This window comes from Pezoporus wallicus, unplaced genomic scaffold (genome assembly GCF_028554395.1).
Source record: "Pezoporus wallicus isolate ANWC-B61680 ecotype Strahan unplaced genomic scaffold, APGP_CSIRO_Pwel_v1 contig_6484, whole genome shotgun sequence".
NCBI lineage: Eukaryota > Metazoa > Chordata > Aves > Psittaciformes > Psittacidae > Pezoporus > Pezoporus wallicus.
This window is the reverse complement of record NW_026638903.1, coordinates 1,815,797-1,834,573: the sequence shown is the minus strand read 5'-3', so window position 1 is coordinate 1,834,573 and position 18,777 is coordinate 1,815,797. Positions and strand designations below refer to the sequence as shown.

The 18,777-nt window shown below is 47.8% G+C and overlaps 2 protein-coding genes across 2 annotated transcripts in view; one reads left to right on the top strand and one right to left on the bottom strand.

Moving 5' to 3' along the window:
• Nucleotides 1-18,777, bottom strand: part of LOC130601185 (protein NYNRIN-like) — a 216,194-nt gene that overhangs the window by 169,476 nt on the left and 27,941 nt on the right. The gene's annotated exons all lie outside the window — the stretch shown is intronic.
• Nucleotides 5,949-17,375, top strand: LOC130601203 (phospholipase A2-like). Its single transcript, XM_057413122.1, has 4 exons — nucleotides 5,949-6,055; nucleotides 9,278-9,443; nucleotides 14,820-14,926; nucleotides 17,026-17,375. The coding sequence occupies exons 1-4, from the start codon at nucleotides 6,013-6,015 to the stop codon at nucleotides 17,187-17,189; spliced, it is 480 nt and encodes a 159-aa protein (XP_057269105.1). The 5' UTR covers nucleotides 5,949-6,012; the 3' UTR covers nucleotides 17,190-17,375.

Sequence of the window (18,777 nt, the reverse complement as noted above, 5' to 3'; positions counted from 1 at the left end):
TCCTAACGAATCTACAACAGTAACACTGAGCTCATGGACAACCTTCAGAATGGCTACAGGAAAGCAGATCGTGAATCGTCATAGCACTGCCTTCAGGGAATGCTTATTTTCACGTTTCCCATAGGAATAGCAACAACCCCTAAAATTTAGCCCATTATTGCCTTTCTTTTTATATACTCAGATACCAAATAGAAAAGATATTAGTCTGTATACTGGATGCATCCTAATAAAGCATTCCAGATAAGAGAGTGAAGATAGTGTAATAGATATCCTCTTTTCTTCAGGAGGAGTCTGATTGCCCATCCTCCTAAAGGAAGATTCAGAGCTCCCAAGTGCTCCATGATCTAAACAGGAACAACTGTTGTTATGAATGGAGGCCTTCAATAAAAAGCACTCTTCTGTCTGGGTTGGTAACTGAACCTTGAGACAGTACCAGTGTGAGTCTTCAAGCTATTTATGATGTTGTAGGTGAGAGTGCCAGGTTGGGACAAAAGATGGAAGGAGAGAGGTGTGCAGCGGCAAGTGCAGAGGCACGGAAAAATTTAGCAACTGAAAAAAAGGAAAGTGAACTCTGAACAATAGGGAAATGGGAAGCTAAAGCAGGCAGCATTTGGAGGAGACAATGCACAGCAGACTACATAGATAGGCAGCACTGGAATGCACTGGCAGAGCTGAGTGAGGATGGTGGTCAACAGTTGTCAACGTTGAAATGTACTTGCAAAGGTGGAATAAGAATTCTGTGTGCTCCTGATCTGTAGTATGCCTCCTGCCCCCAGACTGCCCCTTCCTGTCTCCCAGGAAGAGCTATGTACACACCTCTGTTTACATTACCTTCATAACCAGGAAATAAAAGTGTAATTTTGCTCTGTTAAGGATTTTCCATCAATTTAAACAACAGACTTTAAAACTCTGACACGTCAGAACAAGCATTTTAATGGGCTTCAGAGTCTGGATGAGTATCAGGAATCTTGGTGACATTGGTATGAGCTAGTCTTTGTCTCTGACAGTGGTTCCTGTTAAATGGACACAGACATTTATGTTAGCCATTCCTTTTCAGGAAACTCACAAGCATTTCAGGATCTTATCTTGGATATTACAGTGTATATTCATCTCTGTGTGTTTGTGCTCCCTGGGCCTCCTATCAGATAAAGCAGACCAACCTCTTGGTGGTTCTCCTAAACCAAACCACTTGAGGTGGTGTCAGTATTTGAATAAGACTCCTTTATTCAGCCTGTTCCATTTAGGTATCCCTTCATTCTGGTAATACTTCCTCTCTTTTAAATGGGAAATGTCACCAGAGCTCTAAAATGAAAGCCAGCTGTGTACGGGTTCTCTGCTGGTAAGGTATGTAGGCTTTTGCTATAGGCAGTGCTCAATGTGCACCTTTGAAACTGTGCTGGGAGAAAACTGCAACAGCAAAAGCCTGAGAGAGGTGGCCCTTACTTCTTCATCACCTGAGGTATATGTGTGTGTGGCTGACTGTAGGCAAAGCAGGCACTGGCTTTGAGAGTGCTGCAGGCTGGTGCTTTAGCTTCACCCTTCAGAAGTGCCACCATCAAGATGAGGCTCGGCACGGAGCAGCAGTGAAGCTGAAGGAGATAGATAGATACCAGACACCCTCAAACCAGGAGCCACCTTTAGAACTTTCCGTCCAAGGCTGAGTTAGAAGACAGAAATAATACTGTTGTCTTTTCTCATCAAGTTTGGCTAGGCTGTGTCAATACTAACGCACGGACAGACCTTCCATGCAAGATGATATTAAATAAGTCTGTTTACTTGTTATGTTGCTGTGTTACCTCCAATGCATGTGTAACTGGTTATGTCACCACAAATCATGTGGCAGTGTTAGATTTTGTTTGTTTGTTTGCTTTCCTCTGCACAGGTAATGTGGAGTTTGTTTCCCTTTAGAACCGATTCTTTCCCTTCTACCTCACAGTACCCAAATTGTCATTCTGTGTCCTTGAGTCTCTTTAGTCATGCTCCTATAAACCATCCAGGGAGGGCAGGCAGTTCTTTTAGGGAACGTTTAACATCCGTGGTGTTGCAAGAAAGCTTCCTTTGCCCCTAATAGGAAAAACCCTTGGCCTGGGCAGCAAAAGAATCATTGAATCTGCTGGTGCTGAGCAGAGACCTCTTCTTGCAGTTGGTGGTGACAACCACAGAGATGACTGGTATTTCATTTGAGAAAGTACAGCCTCTGTTGGATGAGGGACAGCCTGGCTTCTGTAAGAAGCTCTGACACCTTGAACCTTGTTGGGTAAACATTGTTCAGAACTGTGGAGTCCTTATAATGTCTTCTCCCCTTCAACTGAAGACTTTCCCCTAATAGTGGAAACAACAAGAAACCCGATAGCATGAAGCAGCATCGTCCCTAAGGGCCCACTGCTTTGGTGGTGCAAACCAAGGGAGCTCTGTTTCCAGCAGAGCTAGTTCATCTGAAGAAATAGCCTTTCAACCATACGGATTGATTGCCACATGCAAGTGACTGGGGACTTAAAGTTTCTTGTGCATGCATTTTCAGATTGGACAGCCAGTAGTCTGTACAGCTGAGTTTGCTGAGACAATACCCAACACCCTCTTGCTGCTAGTGAGAAGTGGAGCTCAAACAGGTAACATGCAAAATGCACGTGAAGGGATGGAGTCAGGGAATTCATTTTGTTTCCACAAACAGTAAAAAAACGTTCTCATGATCCCAGTGCACTTGCCAAGACATAGTAAGAGCATGATTAGGACTTAATACTATTTAATAAATATGCTGATCAACTTAGGCAACAGCAACCAACAGTGTGAAACAATTATAAGGGAGCAATTTATTAATTCTGCTTTCTGTTTTAATATTGAATTTGGGCATCACTCCCTAATAGTCTGCAGAAGTCGTCTTCAAACACTGCAGGTACATTTGGCTATCAGAAGAGTATGTATTTATTCTGTATTTACTGCTGAATGGGGGACAAAACCCTCATCTGTTATTTGGGGGGCTGTGAGAAAGGGCATAATAGCATGGAGCTCAGCCTGGGGAGGGATGAAGAAACTATTGAGAGTTTATGGGTCAGGATTAAAGGGAGCGCAGGGACAGTGACATTATAGTGGGGGTCTGCTACAGGCCGCCAGACAAGGAAGACTGAGCGGATGAGGCCCTCTACAGACAGATAGGAGTAGCCTCACCTTCTCAAGCCCTAGTCCTCTTGGGGGACTTCAACCAGCCCCATGTTTGTTGGAGGGCAGGGCACAAGCAAAGCACTGATGATAACCTTCTTTTCCAAGCAATAGAGGAACCAACAAGGAGAGATGCTCTGCTGGACCTTGTTCTCACCAACAGTTAGGGGCTGGTGGGGGATGTGAAGCTCAAGGACAGACTTGGTTGAAGTGACCATGAAATGGTGGAGTTCAAGATCCTTGGTACGACAAGGAGAGCACACAGCAAACTCACTGCCCTGGACTTCAGGAGAGTGTTCTGCCTCTTCAGGGATCTGCTTGGTAAGGCACCATGGGATAAAGCCCTAGGGGAATGGGAGCCCAAGAAAGTTGGATAATATTTAAACATCTCCTGCAAGCTCAGGAACGATGCATCCCAACAAAGAGGAAGTTGGGCAAAACACCAGGAGTCCTGCATGGGTGAACAAGGAGCTCCTGGACAAACTCAGACACAAAAGGGAAGCCTACAGAGGGTGGGAGAAAGGACAGGTAGCCTGGGAGGAATACCGAGAAATTATCCAAGGAGACAGGGATAAGGTTAGGAGAGCTAAAGCCCTGGTAGAATTAAATCTGGCCAGGGATGTCAGGGGCACAGGAAAAACTACTATAGATAGGTCAGCGATAAAAGGAAGAGTAGGGAAAATGTGGGCCCTCTCTGGAAGGAAACAGGAGACCTGGTTACCGGGGATATGGAGAAGGCCAAGGTCCTCAACAACTTTTTTGCCTCAGTCTTCCCTGGCAAGTGCTCCAGCCACACCACCCCAATTGCAGAAGGCAAAGGCAGGGACTGGGAGAATGAAGAACCGCCTGCTGTAGGAGAAGATCAGGTTTGAGGCCGCCTAAAGAGCCTGATGGTGCACAAGTCCATGGACCCAATGAGATGCATCTGCAGGTCCTGAGGGAACTCGCAGATGAAGTGGCCAAACTATTACCCATCATATTTGAGGAATAAAAAGGAAGACCCAGGGAACTACAGGCCAGTCAGTCTCACCTCAGCTGGGCACTTGGAGGCAGCTCTCTGGCCTTGGGGATCCCAGGAATCCTGTGGAGCATCTGCAGAGGTTGCTCAAAACTCCCACTTGGTCCCCACTGAGCAGGGCCTGTCAGGCATCTGTCAGGGATAGAGCGTGCTCTAACAGGGTGTCTTGCTCACACAGACCCCACACGTTGCTTCAAAGCCTGCCTTCTTTGCACTTCCCATTTTGAGGACCTGTATCTGCAGGGCCCTCAAATACAGCACACCCCCCCTCCAGCATCCTCCTTCCACAAACATACATTCTTCAGGTTAAATATTAGTCAGCAACAGCTCACATACATAGGATTTGGCTTTATTACCTGAGTAAATACATGATTACTGAAGGGAGTTTCCGAGGGCAGGAGGTGTGAGCTGCGCAGCTCCTCCTGGGCCCTCCGGTGCAGTGGAGCAGCTGGGGCACAGAGCAGCGGGGTGCTCCCCTTGCCCTCCTCCCTCGCTGCTGCCAGCACACAGCCCATCACGGTGGCGGGCAGGGATTCTGCTGTCCCTTTTGCCCTGTATCACTTGATCTACACTGGATCTTGAAATCCTGCTCAGCAAAGACTGCCAGCTGCTGCAGCAGGGCTGGCCCCGGCAGAAAGCATCCCAGTGAATGCCTTGCTGCCGACCTTTGGTTCAAGTACCAATATTTAGCAAGCAAATATTTAAAACCATGCCGTTAAGAAGGCAGGCATGGCTTTACCATGGGGAACTCGGGCAAGGGGTGCTGCTGAGGTAGTCCTGTGTTGGGAGAGGAAGGGGCAAGCAGCCTTCCTCCCTTCCTCTCCCTCTCCCAGCCCATAATACCCACACCTGGGAGGGGCAGATGCTTAGACCCCATCCACAGATGGCTGCTATACCAAGCAAGGCAGGAGGTTTAAGGCCTTGGAGGGCTGGAATTTGTTTCAACCCCAAAAGCAAAAGAGCTGTGGCCATCCCTGCTGCTCACCTTGCCTGCTGCCCCATGCAAGCAGAGGCTGTGAGAGAGGGAGGCCACCTTGCCGATCTGGCTGACCAGAGCACAGCTGCCCCATGGGACTGTCCCCAGCTTCTGTGGGGAAGAAGCTGGGACCCACATACTGATGAGTCCTCAAGAAATCAGTTGGTGTCAGTCAGCTGCAGCAACAGGCCAAAAGGGTATTTTTCTCTCAGGAGTGGCACAGAATTAGCTCTGTTGGTCAGTTTATAATTAGGCACTTGCACCTAACAGTATTCTTTCTGTTGGATTTTTATAGTTTTGTCTCTCCTTTTTTAAATGTGAAAAATAATCAGGCTTAAAATAAAATAATGTAAAAACAAAATCAAAATTACCCTGGAAAGAGTGCTTATAAAAAGAGAAAATCCTTGCCAGAGGGATGCCGCAAGCCACAGAAAGCCCGGCCTCAGGCCTCCCTTTTCCGCAGCTCCTCAGAGGTTAACCAGGGTCTGGAAGCAAACAGCTTAAAGAAGGAGCCCAGCTTAGTGCCTGGGTGTCTCAGGCTGTCCCAGGGACCGGCAGCCTAATGCCCTTCCAGCAGCCCCTCCCTCCCTCCCTCCCTCCCAAAGGCGATGCCAGGCAAACAGAGCCAGCCCTCGCCCTCCCCGCGCAGCAGGGAGCCCGCTACGGCACAGACCGGACCCGTGCTGGGGCTCGGGACCTCGCAGAAGAGGGTGTTTCGCTGCAGACGGGCGCAGAGCCATGTGTATATAAACCCAGGCGGCGGGCTAGGGAGGCTGCTTAAGCACAACCGCCCCTCGGCTCGCTCGGCCCCTCAGCCCAGCGGCTGAACCCCGGCGCACCGGAGCGTGACAGCGACCTGCCCATGGGCTCCCGCCTGCTGCTGGCACTGCTGCTGCTCCAGGCAGGTGAGTACCACCGCCCGGCCCCTCGCCCTTCCCGTGCCTCCGCTTGCTGTCAGCTTTGCCAGCCTCACGGCGGGCACCTAGCCGTGTGTTGGCCAAGAGGAAAACAAAGCGCTGCTCGACTCTCTCCAGCTTTATAAGCAAGGGCTGTGTAAGTGAGCCGCCTGCCCACCTCGCTAGCGGTCCGCATTGCTGGGGCTGTATAAACACAGCTCATTTTCCTTCTGAATAGTTTCCTGCTACAAAGTTGTTGGTATCTCCGTCTCTTCATAGAAATCATAGACTAGTTAGGGTTGGAAAGGACCTCGAGGTCATCTAGTTCCAACCCCCGCCATGGGCAGTTGGAAGTACCTTCTTGTTCTACCAGTGACCATGGAGTACGCAGTTTAAAATTTATCTGAAGTTAAAATAATTTCTAAAAAGGCTGTTAAAAAGGGTCATAAATGTCTGCTAACACAAAGCCCTCATACGCAGAGAAGATGTTACGCTAAGCTGTCAGGACTGAGGTTATACCTGCAGTACAGTTCTGAAATAAACACCTAAACCTTGACTTAATCCACAGCAAAGACTGCCCGTTTAAGCAGGAAATAGAATGTGTGAGTTGTCAGATCCACCTCTGCTCCCCTCCCTGCAGGTATGTTCTCTGCTAAGGTGCCCTGTTAGTAGTATAACTAATGACTGTGCATGTTCCTCAACGGCTAAATGCAGGCTGCTGGGGAGATGCAGACCTTTTCAAGGCTTTCCCAGCTGTTCTGTCTTGAGCTGCCCAGCATAGAAAAAGCAGTTTCAGTTCTTGGACAAGTTATTAGCCATGCACCTGAATACTGAAGCTTACTTGCTGGGGTTGACCTCTCAGCTGCAGCAACACATCCGCTCAAAGCCCAGCCAGCCTTCAAAGAACAGAGTGGGAACATCAGAGGCTGCCTGGATGCTGGAGTGACTTCAAGCTCTTGCAGAGCGTGCAGCCCTAAGCACACTAACCAAGTCTCTTTGACTCAATTCCCTTTGGGGCTTTCTCTCCACTTTCATGAGCAGCTCTGCACTGTAATTACAGTTCCTTGATCCTCAGAGATACCCCTAAAAGAAGAAAGGTCTTTCTTCTTCTGGGTGAGCTGCAGTTACCTTACACCAGCCTTAGCCAGTGACCAGCAGACCAAGAGGTCAGCAACAGACAGCTGAAAAACCTGCAAACTGCTTGTCAGGAGGTCTGAATGCCTACAGAGAAGTTTTTGTTTCCATTTTGAGGGTCTGCAAACTGCAACAGGTTGAAAACGTGTGATTTTAACTCAAAATCCAGGGCAGCTCACTGCTTGTGATTTCCCCCTAGGGCACCTGGGAGCTGAGCCCCTTTCTAACTCTGGAGCCCCACTGTTTAGACAAGGGAAATAGGTCATCTCTTAGTTTTGAATAACACCCGTCTAATGTGTTTTTAGCATGAAACCCGAACACTCAAGCAGTGTTTAGGTGAGCAGCGCAGTTACTTTTTCAGGAATGTGCATTTAATCCCTGAGGAATGCTCCGGGAAGCATAAGGAGGCTATGTGAAACCCATACCAGCACAGCCTGAGGCACCAATCGCAGGATGGGAAATGCTGTGGGGCAGCACTCCCCTTTCTGAAGGTCTTGGCCTGTAGAGAAGGAGCAAAGCCCTGCCTTGTTCTGCATGGGGAAAGACCCTCCTTGTCCTTGCTGGTGCCTCAATCAGGCTAGAGGGGTGAGACAGCCCAAGAGATCCTGGGTGTGAAGCCCAAGGAAGGGGATTAGAGGCTGGGTTTTAAAAGGAAAGCAACAGTTTTAAATAGTATTGCGTCCTTGGGTGGTTTAGGGGATTAATTAGTCTGTGTTTGCACAGCACTTTGAAGAGGTCAAACGTGCAGGAGGCAAAGAAACTTCAGTAGCGGGTTCCCAGCTCCCAGCATCATCTCCCTCTCCGTCTGAGTGCGCTGCAAAGTACCCCCCATACCAGCAGGCTTTTCTTGTTGGGGTGGCTGTGCATGGGTGGGATGAACTGATGGGGTAGGCAGTCAGTCTGTGGGGTTCAATACTAGGGGTGAGTAACTTTGCCATGCACGATAGAGCAGTGCAAAGTGCTCTTTGTCCTTCACAGTGGACACAGGCAAGAAATACTCTCGTCTGTCGCTATGCTTAACATGATAAGCACCAACGTTTGCAGCTGAGCATCAAAGCTGTTTGAGCATTGGGGCAGGGCACTCCTGGTTTCTGTAAGGGTCACTGCAAGGTAAAGCCTGTGATTTCTGAAGAGTTGCAAATTAACATGTGGAATGACAACCCTGCTGGAAAGACTTGTACCTCGAAACCCCCTCAACCAGTTTGGGGGACACTGGCACAGGACACAGAGCTCCCTTCGTCAAAGCTAATGCAGCCAACCTGATGTTATGACTTAGATGGAATGTAATAACGGAAGCAGAGGTAAGTGTTGCCAGCACCTCCAGATGCTCAAAAGAAAGCTGCTACACATACATCTTGGCTTATGTAGGCACTCTGTCCCAGACAAAGTGTACTTTACAGGCTCAGGGACTTGTAGCTGACCCTACAGAAATTAATAGTACTGTCAGCTTTTTGTGATCTGGAGAAGGGGTTAAAACATCCAGAGTAGTAGGGGAAACCTGGATAATATAAGGCACTGTGGGTAACACAGAAACTTCTATGGAGAAGGGGTTAAAACATCCAGAATAGTAGGGGAAATCTGGATAATATAAGGCACCGTGGGTAACACAGAAACGTCTATTTTTGCTTAGAGCCCAGGTTAGGTCTGGTTGCACACTTGTCCTCTGCTGTTCCACATCCCACTTGGGACCACAGCATAGCTGTCCCAGGTTTGGGAGCTCTGGGGCACAGTGAAGCCCAGCTGGCTCTGCATGGTGCTGGCGCAGGCACTATAAAGCCAGGCTTGGGGTACATGTTCTGTTAAACCAGGTACACTGCTCTCAGGTATCATATAGCTGCAATCACACCCTAGTGCACCAGAGCTAGGGAGTCTTGCTTGAACTGAGCAATCTCTGCAGAAATAGCTGGCTTGGGTATTTCTGCATCCAGCCCCCAGATAAGGCCCCACACAGTCTACTTTGCAGGCTGAATGTCATGGCTAATGAGATTGCCAGGGCTCAACCAACCCAACCAAACAAAAAAATCCCCCACTAAGGACTTAGGAGGATCATGTGAAGCGTTTTCAATCCTTGTGTGTAGCCATGTCCTGTCTTTGCAGTTTGGAAAGGTGCTCTGGGAAAATCCCATTCACTGCACACCCGAGGAATCATTGAATTGGCAGGAGCTATATCGTGTGGTACAGGACGGTCTCCCTTGGCGTATATTGGCTACGGATGCTACTGTGGACTGGGAGGACATGGCTGGCCTAAAGATAAAACAGACTGGTAAGAAGAACCTCAACTGTGTGTCCAGAAGCAGTGCAGATCTCCCCACTCTTCCCCGTATATGCTATGGTGACTCCACGGACTCATTGCTACCTCATAGAGAGGGAATTCAGTACATGCGAACATCACTGGGGAATTGTGAGGACTCACGTATCACTTGGTGTTTGAATGAGGGCTTAGCCACCTTCTGAATGGGACCAAAGCTCTTGGGGCTATGTGGGGTGGAGGGCAAAGGAGTAACCAGGATATGATTTCCTGAAATAGTTGCATGTTTATCCATAGAGAGCAAGCCCTGCCTGAAAAAAAGGGAAGTGATCAAGGTATTTGGAGGGTTGTTTCACTCAGGTCCTGAAAATGGCTGTGATGGGAATATCAGTGTTCATCCTCTGGAAGAAATCCAGATCATTGCAAGAAATAATAAACCCCATTGCCTTCATTGCCTGTTAATTCACACTGAATAGAGGAAGAACAACAACAGGGGAGAGCATTGTGTTATTTCCCCTTTTCTTTGTTGGTAGGGAAGATGCTGTGCTTATTCCTGAGGCTACAAGCAATGAGTCTAGGAGGTGTTGCAATCAAAGGTTTCTTCCTTGTACTTTGCAATTAGCATACATTTAAATCTTGAGCATGGCGGACTTTTGTGTGCTCTGAGCCCGTTACCTGCAATCTTATCTGGTTTGAAACCTCACAGACAGAGCACATGAATCTGTTTATCTACAGTCGATAGGGTGTGTACTACTAATAGGCAAGTGCAGCTTTTAGCAGAGGACAGAAAAAGGGTAAAAAAGGAACAAAAGATGCCAAGGTTAAAGACCAGCTCCTCTGGGCATGAAAGAACAGGTGTCCCTTGAAACTAGTGGAACTGTCTTCATTGATGTAGTGAGATGTTTCACTTCCAAAGCCCTCTCATCGCATCCCTGGTTTGTATCTATGAAACATTTCATCTATGAAATCTATGAATTCATCTATGAATAGGGGACTTAGAAATGATGAGTAGCTGCCTACAAAATGTCATCGCTTTCATGTGTAGAGATTTCTTTTACTTCTCAGTACTATCTCTAGACTGGCTTATCACCACCTACAGCAGTGTCTGTAAGGTGGTGTAATTTTTGTTAGCCCTGTACCAGCTCTCATAAGCAGGCCTTTAAAGTAAAGCACGACTTCACTCATCTGGAGTACTTATACTGAAGAGCTAACACCTAAAAGCTGTTTTCCATAGAGGTTGAGTGACCCCCAAGTTTAGGTGACTCTGGGAGATGCAAGTGGTCAGCACTCCTGAAAAACAGCTAGAGGGAATAATATATGGACACACGCTCATCAGCCAGTGTTTCTGCTGCCGTTTGATTTCCATGGGATATGTTTTTTATCCTAATGGCAGAAAATGAGACTCTGCAACTGGAAATGCCTCAAAGCGCCAGGTGGTTTGTAAAAGGGAAGCTTGACCCTTTACGTGCATTCATTATTTTTCCTTAGGTGCAATGCTGGGCTGCAAAAAAATACCCAAAACAAAACAAAGAACCAAAACCAACAAAAAGGTTTTCAGTCAGGTTCTTAGCTAGGAGGAACTGGCAATGCCCCACTAGATTTAGCCCTAAAAATTCCCATTTCATGGCTGCTGGAGGAATCTTCTGTTCCTGAGCACTGCTGCAAAGCTCAGTGTTGTTGAGTACTCATGTCTGCCAAAGTGACCACATTCTTCATATTTGCCATTCTAAAACAGAAGGAAGGCAGAGTGGCAAAATGACTGGCCAAGGGTGACAAACACTGTTTCAAATTACTCACCCCCTTGACACTTCTCGGTTTGTTACTGAGACCCTTACAAAAGGAGTAATTTTCTTGTGAGTAATTCAGTCGATCTGTCTAGACAGGGCTAGAGTGCTTCTGAGCACCTCTTTTCTATGGGAAAATTAAAAATACCATTGAGTGGGTAATCCTTTTATAGGGTTTATTCCACACACTGACTTTGAGCCATAATGGCATTCCCTCTGCATAAAGTCAATAGATTTCTTTCTCCTTCTCCTTTGTGTTCCCCTGGATGGCTGCAGCACTCATTTTGTAAAGCAGGACCTGAAGGTGCTCAGCATCTCCTTGAAAACACCAAATACCATGACAAGCAAAGTGGCATATGTGAGTTAAAGCAAAACAAAAGGATGCACAGCAGTGATGGTGCTGTTAACTCGACAAACACAACGTGACAAATTCTTACTAATGGCATTTGCTGAGAGGCAGGAATCTGATCAGCTGATTCCTGAGGACCAGCTGGAGCTGTCTGTAGCCATTAGTGCTGTCTCATAGCCCAGACAGCCATGATGAACAGGTTGTTTACTCAGTAGATGACACAGTTGTGTTTGCTTTCCATACCTGTTGAGCAGTGCTCCCACATAGTGTTGGCTGGCTCTGTTTGCATGGGTCTAACTGAGCGTTAGCAGACTGTCAAAAGCTTAACACCACACTCTGACCCAGGTGCAGGAAAGGGCATTTCCAGACAGGAGGGGACCATCTGAAGGTGGCAAAGGACAGTGATAGGTTTCATCAGTCTTTATTCTCTGGCAGTGCAGTTTCAGCACATCTGAAAGAGATGTTTGTCAAATATGAGCCAAAGTCTTCTCACTTTGTGTTGATGTGAGCCACATGTCACCCTGCTGCAGTTATGGGTATCATCAGGAGGAACTGGTCTGATGGGAAGCAGAATGGTCCTGCAGAATTTATGCAATCCACTGATTCTGCCAAGCCGGATACAGAGCAACAGTTAGCTAGCACATCTCTCTAGTGCTCATTTGCTTGTCCTTGCCTGATTCACAGACCATCTTTTGCCCTCTCCAAGACCTGTCCTCACTTCTCCTACCTCTTTTTCTGTTAATTCCCTCTGTCTCTCCATGAAGAGCACTTTCATTCCCTTGGCACACAGGCTCCTAATGCCTTCCTTTGCCTGTCTACCTTCAGGTTGTTCCTCCTCCCCACATTCCTCCATCACTGACACCAACTTTACCAACTTGACTGATTCACTCCCCAGACCTCACAAACCCTACAATTTCTACAGCTCTGCCTCAGCTCAGCCCAATCTGTGGCTCTCCACCACGGCCTCATGTGCTCTGTGTCCCATATATGCGACACTGATGATGGGCCTGCTCTGCCATCTGTCGTCTCCCTGAGAATGGATGAGACTGTGCTGCTGGTTCAGGTATGTTAGCCAGGATGCCCTGGGCTACAGCAACTCCTCCAAATGACACAAGCCTCAGTCATAGTTCACTGCTGTAGTCCATCCCTGTCACATCGTATGACACACTGTATAGGGACTCAAACATTGGAGAATGCTGAGGCTTTCAATCTATCCACAAGGCTGCAAATTCTTCTCTCCTTTGGCTTTTCATCTCTAACCTCTTCAGAACAAGCCCAGGATTGAGGTGTTACTGGACCAACAAAGATCTGAACCACAGCCTCTTACTGCCATCTTATCCAGCAGAACTGGTTCTATGGGCTGAATAAAGTTTTCTCAATTACAGCAGTTGCTGTAACTCCTCATGGGAAAGCATCTACATACATATATCCCATAGGTCTGAGTCCCATTCTGAAGTCCTTTGAGGGGCTGGCATGGAAGGAGATACTAGTCTGCTCCTGATAACCTACATTTCTAGGTTTCACAATGCAGTGAGTAGTCTGGACATAGTCATCACACAGGTTTCATCTTCACGAGCTGAGAGAAAAAAGGCATTTTGTTGGGAGACTCCTCTGTGGGATGAAATTGCTACTTCCAGCTACTAAACTAGGAGCCCATTCAGCAGGGAAAGCACACTGGACTAAATTCAGCCTGTGCGTAATCACAGCAGCTTGAATGAAGGTTGAATTGGAGCCGACTGATTCTGTTGTCCCTTTCACATGATTCCCCTGATCTTGTTCCAGTGATTTTATTAGAATTTTCATCAGTGGTTGGTGCACTTCAAAATAGTTTTACGTTTTCCCCTGGGCTTTATCACCTCACACTGCTCACTAGCCTCATAGCTGTAAACAAGTTTCTGAGAGGAAAAAATCCTGCAGCCAAATGATGAAGTCTGTGATGGTCCTGAGCACTCGGGTAAGGTACTGAGCAGCTCCTGATGGGTCTCCAGAGAAGCCCTGGTTCCTGCACAAGGGACCTTTGCCCTCCTTGCAGGGTTGTCCCACTTTTCCAGAGGGACACAATGATGGATCCCAGACTTTTACCGACTTTTCAGGTATGTTGGCCTCAGGTCTTGAAGACAACAGTCAAGGTTTTCAGCTGGATTTGGTAATCTATGGGGAGCCAGCACAGCTATGCTCCCTTTGGGCCACCTCGTCAATCTCTTGAAAGATGAACATCAAGACTCAAGAGCTTCTCTGAAAGCTGTCTGCTCTTCATTTACCCCTAAGATCAGGCTGCCACGATGATTCCCAGTCAGTAGAGCAGTTTCTCTGTGAAGTCCCAGTGCTCTTGCAGGGACAAGCTTCTGGAAATGCAGGAGATTGCTCCTCTCTGGCTCCAGCCTCTGAGCTTGCACCATTGAAGCAACCTTTGTTATTCGGCAGTGGAATCTCTAGCTGCTGAATATTTTCTTGGTGTATTTTGAGCCCCTAAATTACCAGAATAAAATTCAAGCGGGGTCAAATGGTCTATAAATTCTTAAGCAATTGACAGTGCGAAGCATCTCGCTGACCAGTCTATAGGACAGACTGAGCTAGTCACCCTCAGCCCCCTCTATGGTCAATGAAATGCAATTGCACTTGCAAATGCAATAGTTTTCACCTGGGGCAGCTCTCTGCAGTATAGTAATATGAACTGTGCCCCAGACATGCATAAACGGAGTACAGTTCGGTGCCTTAGCTGTGGATGTTTACATTTAGGCATCTGACGTTAACTGATATGAATTCCAGCATTGAGGCTGATGAGTTTGTAGCCAGCCCTCAGAAACTGGATAGATCAAAGGCTGCAGGCCCACGTGAACTGGAGAGATGAAGTTGCCTGGTGATGCTGAGGTTACAAAACACATCCTGACTCCAAATCCTGGGATGGAGTCTGAGCCTGAGCCAGTGAGCCACGATCACACTCTTCATGGGAACATACCAGGTCCCTTCCAGTGAGATTAGCATGTATTGACCACACCTGCCCTTCGGAGCACAAAAGCTCAGAGGAAGAAGCACGGTTGTCATAGGAGCAAATATGGCATTAATGAGCTCCTGAGCCATGTAGACTTTCACAGGGGTGACAGGATGCTGGTTCATCAACAGATCATTTACTGACCAGGTGGGGCAAACACTGCTGTCGTGAGCTGTGTGTGACTGCAGCACTCCTGAGTACGTGCAAACGCCCCTGAGCAAATCATGCAGGAGGATGCCCAAGGATGACCTTTTATTCTCCCACAGGTGCTGCCACAGGCATGACTGCTGCTATGACAAGGCAGAGAAGGAAGGCTGCAGCCCCAAGGTGCAGCGCTACCAGTGGGCATGTGAGCAGAACGCTGTGCAGTGTGGTAAGGAAATGCTTGCTCGCTTTGGGTTCACTTTGTTCCCTCCTTGGCAGGCACTAGGCTGACCTAAGAGCTTTGTGGGCCTCAGGGGTAGGTCTGTTGTATGCTGAGCTGGTTTCAAAGCCGCTTTAGGCAGCATCTGTTCTCCTGCAAGCTCTCTGCCCATCCCTTGCCTGGATCGCTAGGCTTGCCAAGAGTCCCCAGCTGGAGCTGTAGGAAGGCTGGAGCTCCAGCACCACCATTCCAGGTAACCTGAGTCCTCCTGAGGTGGAGGAGTGGGAGTTGGGGCCGTGATGCCCACACATCAGCCATCTCAGTGTAGCAGGGATGCAGATGCTTCTCTGGAGGCTCTGCACTCATTCCCATTAAGCATGCCTGCTCCTCACTGACCTCCCCTCATAGCCGTGTGATGGTCTGCAGGGGTGGTCTTCCCATGGCAGTTCTGACCCTCCTTCCAGCAGGCCTGTTCACTCTTTTACTTACCACTGTGTACTGCTGGAGAAGAGCCGCGCTATTACACGTGGATGCAAGACAGGTGAAAGAGGGTGCCAGCCTGTGCCCATGCCTCATGTGGGCCTCCAGCTTAAAGCCCTGAGGCTTCAGCGGGCATTTTGAGGCTTGCAGAATCAAGTGCTCTTGAGATCTTCAGGCATACAGCAAGTGTAGGCTGTGCTCAGCTCTACAGCTGGTACCCAGCCGAGGTCTTAAATTGCACAGGCACAGCTCATCAGTGGCTCAAACCAGTTTGTTTTGACATACACCAGATGACTTGAGTCTTAGAATTTGTCACTTCTGTTTCTAAGTCTCCAAAAAGTTCCTGGTGGTAAAATCCATTGTGGAACACTTTGAAAGGCTGAGAAGAAACATGTGAGAGTAAAACTTGTTCCCATTCCACCCAGGCTGCTTTTTGAACATTAAAAGTCTGTTTGTCTTTATCAGAACTCCACAGGCTACTGGTGCAGTCTTCAGCCTCTCCAGCAGCTAAAAATCTGGTAGCAGGTATGGGACAGGGCACAGCATATCTGCAGTTGCTCTTTTCCAAGTGCCAGAACAACCTATTAAGTACAAAGTCCTGGCTAAAGAACGGCTAAGTGCTGGCTAATGTTTTAATATATAACTCCTCTCCCTCCCACTTACCCATATTTCATAGCTAACCAGTATTGTCTGCTAGCTATTTTTTATATGGAAAAAAAGAATTCTTTTTCTTGTGAAGGAACAACCCCCACTGCACATGTGAGATGTACTATTGAGCCCACCAGACACGTGCAATGTCTGTCCCATAAAAGTGCACAGGGCTGCAGTTGCTCCAGCCTGGTTAATGAGCCTTAGTTAAACAAAGACCATTAATTCCTTAGACTGATGTCCAGACAAGGCCTGAGAAACATCCATTAACTGTTCTCCACAAGCCCTCATCAAGCTTCACTTCTCCTGACATCCCCCATGGGAAGGAACTCTAGAGATGTGTTCAGAAGGCAAATTTCCTACCCCAGGCTACCGCACAGCAGGTTTTTCTGGGCTGTGAAGGTATAGTACCTGATCCCATTCAGACAAAAGAGATATAAGAGCAACTCACAGAGCATGAGTGAAGGATATCTGGTGGGTGCTTCTACACCCTCAGTTTCCAAATGTCCCTGTGGGAGATTGCTCCTTTCACAGCAGCATTGTTTTTCCTTTGAAATTGGTCTGGTTTGCAAAGGGGGGAGTTAGCAGGGAAATGGACTGACTGGAGGGAAATGGAATACTTTTAGCTTAGGCTAAGCTAAAATAATTTTTAGCTTCCACCACTGAACTAAGCCCCCATTGTTCACACAGCTCTAGAAGTGGGGAGTGCTCTGAGCAGGGCAGATTTGTACAGGCATTGCCAGTTTATGTTTAGGGGCTACTTTCTGGTGCTCTTGGTGACAGTTAGGGTTAGACCTATCAACAGAGACAGCACAGGGGAGGGCCAGATCTACACACATACAACTTGTTGGTCCTTCTCTCCTCCTGCTCCCACAGCCTCTGCTCCCTAAGAGTTGCTTTATTACGGAATAGCTCCTCCTGAAACTGTTTCTTGCCTTCATCCAGAATCCCTCATTCTTCACTCACATTTCCTTTTGCAGATAACCTGACAGATCGGTGTGAAAAAATGGTGTGCCTGTGTGACCAAGAGGCAGCCAAGTGTTGGGGAGCAGCCCCATACAACCCACACTTTGTCCTCTGGCCAGACTTTTTATGTGGACAGACTCATCCCACCTGCCATTTTGGATATGGGGGGCCAGAGTAGGTTTTTTTAGGACCTTTCTTATAACCCTTTGAATCTGAAGGCGCTGGAATAAAATTTTACCTTTTTTACCAGGGATAACAATGGTGTGAGAGAATTTCTGTCAGGACAAGGTTTATGGGGAGGAGTAACAGGGTAACATACATGCTGAAGGATAAGATCCTGCTCTGATCATGGCCTTCCCAGAAACAGAGGGTTTGGTCTGCAGCATAGTGGGAACGCATTACCCGTCACCAAATGGCTTTTTTGTCCTTTCACATTGCCTGACCTGCCTCCCACAGACATGATCTGGAAAATACGTAGAGATTTCTGCTGGGCTGTCTTGTTAAAACAAACCAACAAAGAAACAAACCATCTCTGGAAAAGATACACCGGCCTCGGAAGTCCTGGGGCATGCCAAAATGGAAGCAGAGTGACCCACTTAATTTTCCTAGACCTGCAGAAGAGGGGACATCAAAGAGGGAGGAAGCCTCCTTATTCTTTATTTTTGCTTGAAGGGATTTTGCTTCCCACCAGAAGGAAAAGCAGAGCCTGGCCCAGGGCAGGGCTCCATCCTTTCCTGCATGGTGTGCGTGCGCGTTCTTCTTAATTTATATAGCCAGCTGTCTTATCCCTCATGTTCCTGCCTCACAGCACTGGGGACCCTTCTGAGATGTGTTCAGAGGTAAGCAGAGTTACGCTGGCCTACTGCTGTTGCAAAGCCAGCAAGGGTTTCTGACTTCTACTTGCTAGCAGGCACACCCATACTTTGCAAAAGAACTTATTCCCTACCCAGTACACATGCTTCAGAGCTGATACGGTGCTCTCCTATACATATAGGAGGTGCTCTCCTATATTGCCATACCCCCTGGTTACTGATCACCTGGGAATCAAATACTTTCTTGTCAGGAAATGGGAACAGTGGAGAACATTAGTCACATCAAACAAATCTTTCATCACTCATTTTAAGGGCATTACAGGCTTATATTGAAACACTAAGTTTCCTTCTGGCAAAAGTAAAACAAAATCCTATTCTTTCAGCCCCTGGTAGCTATATTCAAGTTGGCCACCTTTGCCTTTTTGGTACAAACCTGTAGGCTGGAGCAAGCCTGGCTCAAGAGACCCCACTTGGAGTATTGTGCATAGTTCTGGTGTCCTGTACATAAGAAGGACATGGAACTGTTGGAGCAAGTCCAGAGGAGGGCCACAAGGAAAATAAGGGGGCTGGAGCACCTCCCATATGAAGACAGGATGAGAGAGTTGGGGCTGTTCAGCCTGGAGAAGAGAAGGCTGCGTGGAGACCTCATAGCAGCCTTCCAGTATCTCAAAGGGGGCTACTGGATATTAGGAAGAAATTCTTTACTGTGAGGGTGGTGACACACTAGAACAGGCTGTCTGGAGTAGCTGTGGTTGACTCATTCCTGGTAGTGTTCAAGGCCAGTTTGGATGAGGCCTTGAGCAATCTGATCTAGTGTGGTGTCCCTGCCCATCCAGGGGGATTGGAACTACCAATCCTAACCGTTCTTTGATTCTATCAAGCCAACAGGACAAGAGCCTCTATATTGGGAAGTGGAGACAGATAGGAGTCACGGTTGCACTCCCAGAAGCAATA

Coding starts and splice junctions, on each gene's coding strand:
- LOC130601203 (XM_057413122.1), top strand. CDS start 6,013: ATGGGCTCCCGCCTGCTGCTGGCACTGCTGCTGCTCCAGGCAG. Junction 6,056..9,277: donor ACTGCTGCTGCTCCAGGCAG/GTGAGTACCACC, acceptor CTGTCTTTGCAG/TTTGGAAAGGTGCTCTGGGA. Junction 14,927..17,025: donor GCAGAACGCTGTGCAGTGTG/GTAAGGAAATGC, acceptor TTCCTTTTGCAG/ATAACCTGACAGATCGGTGT.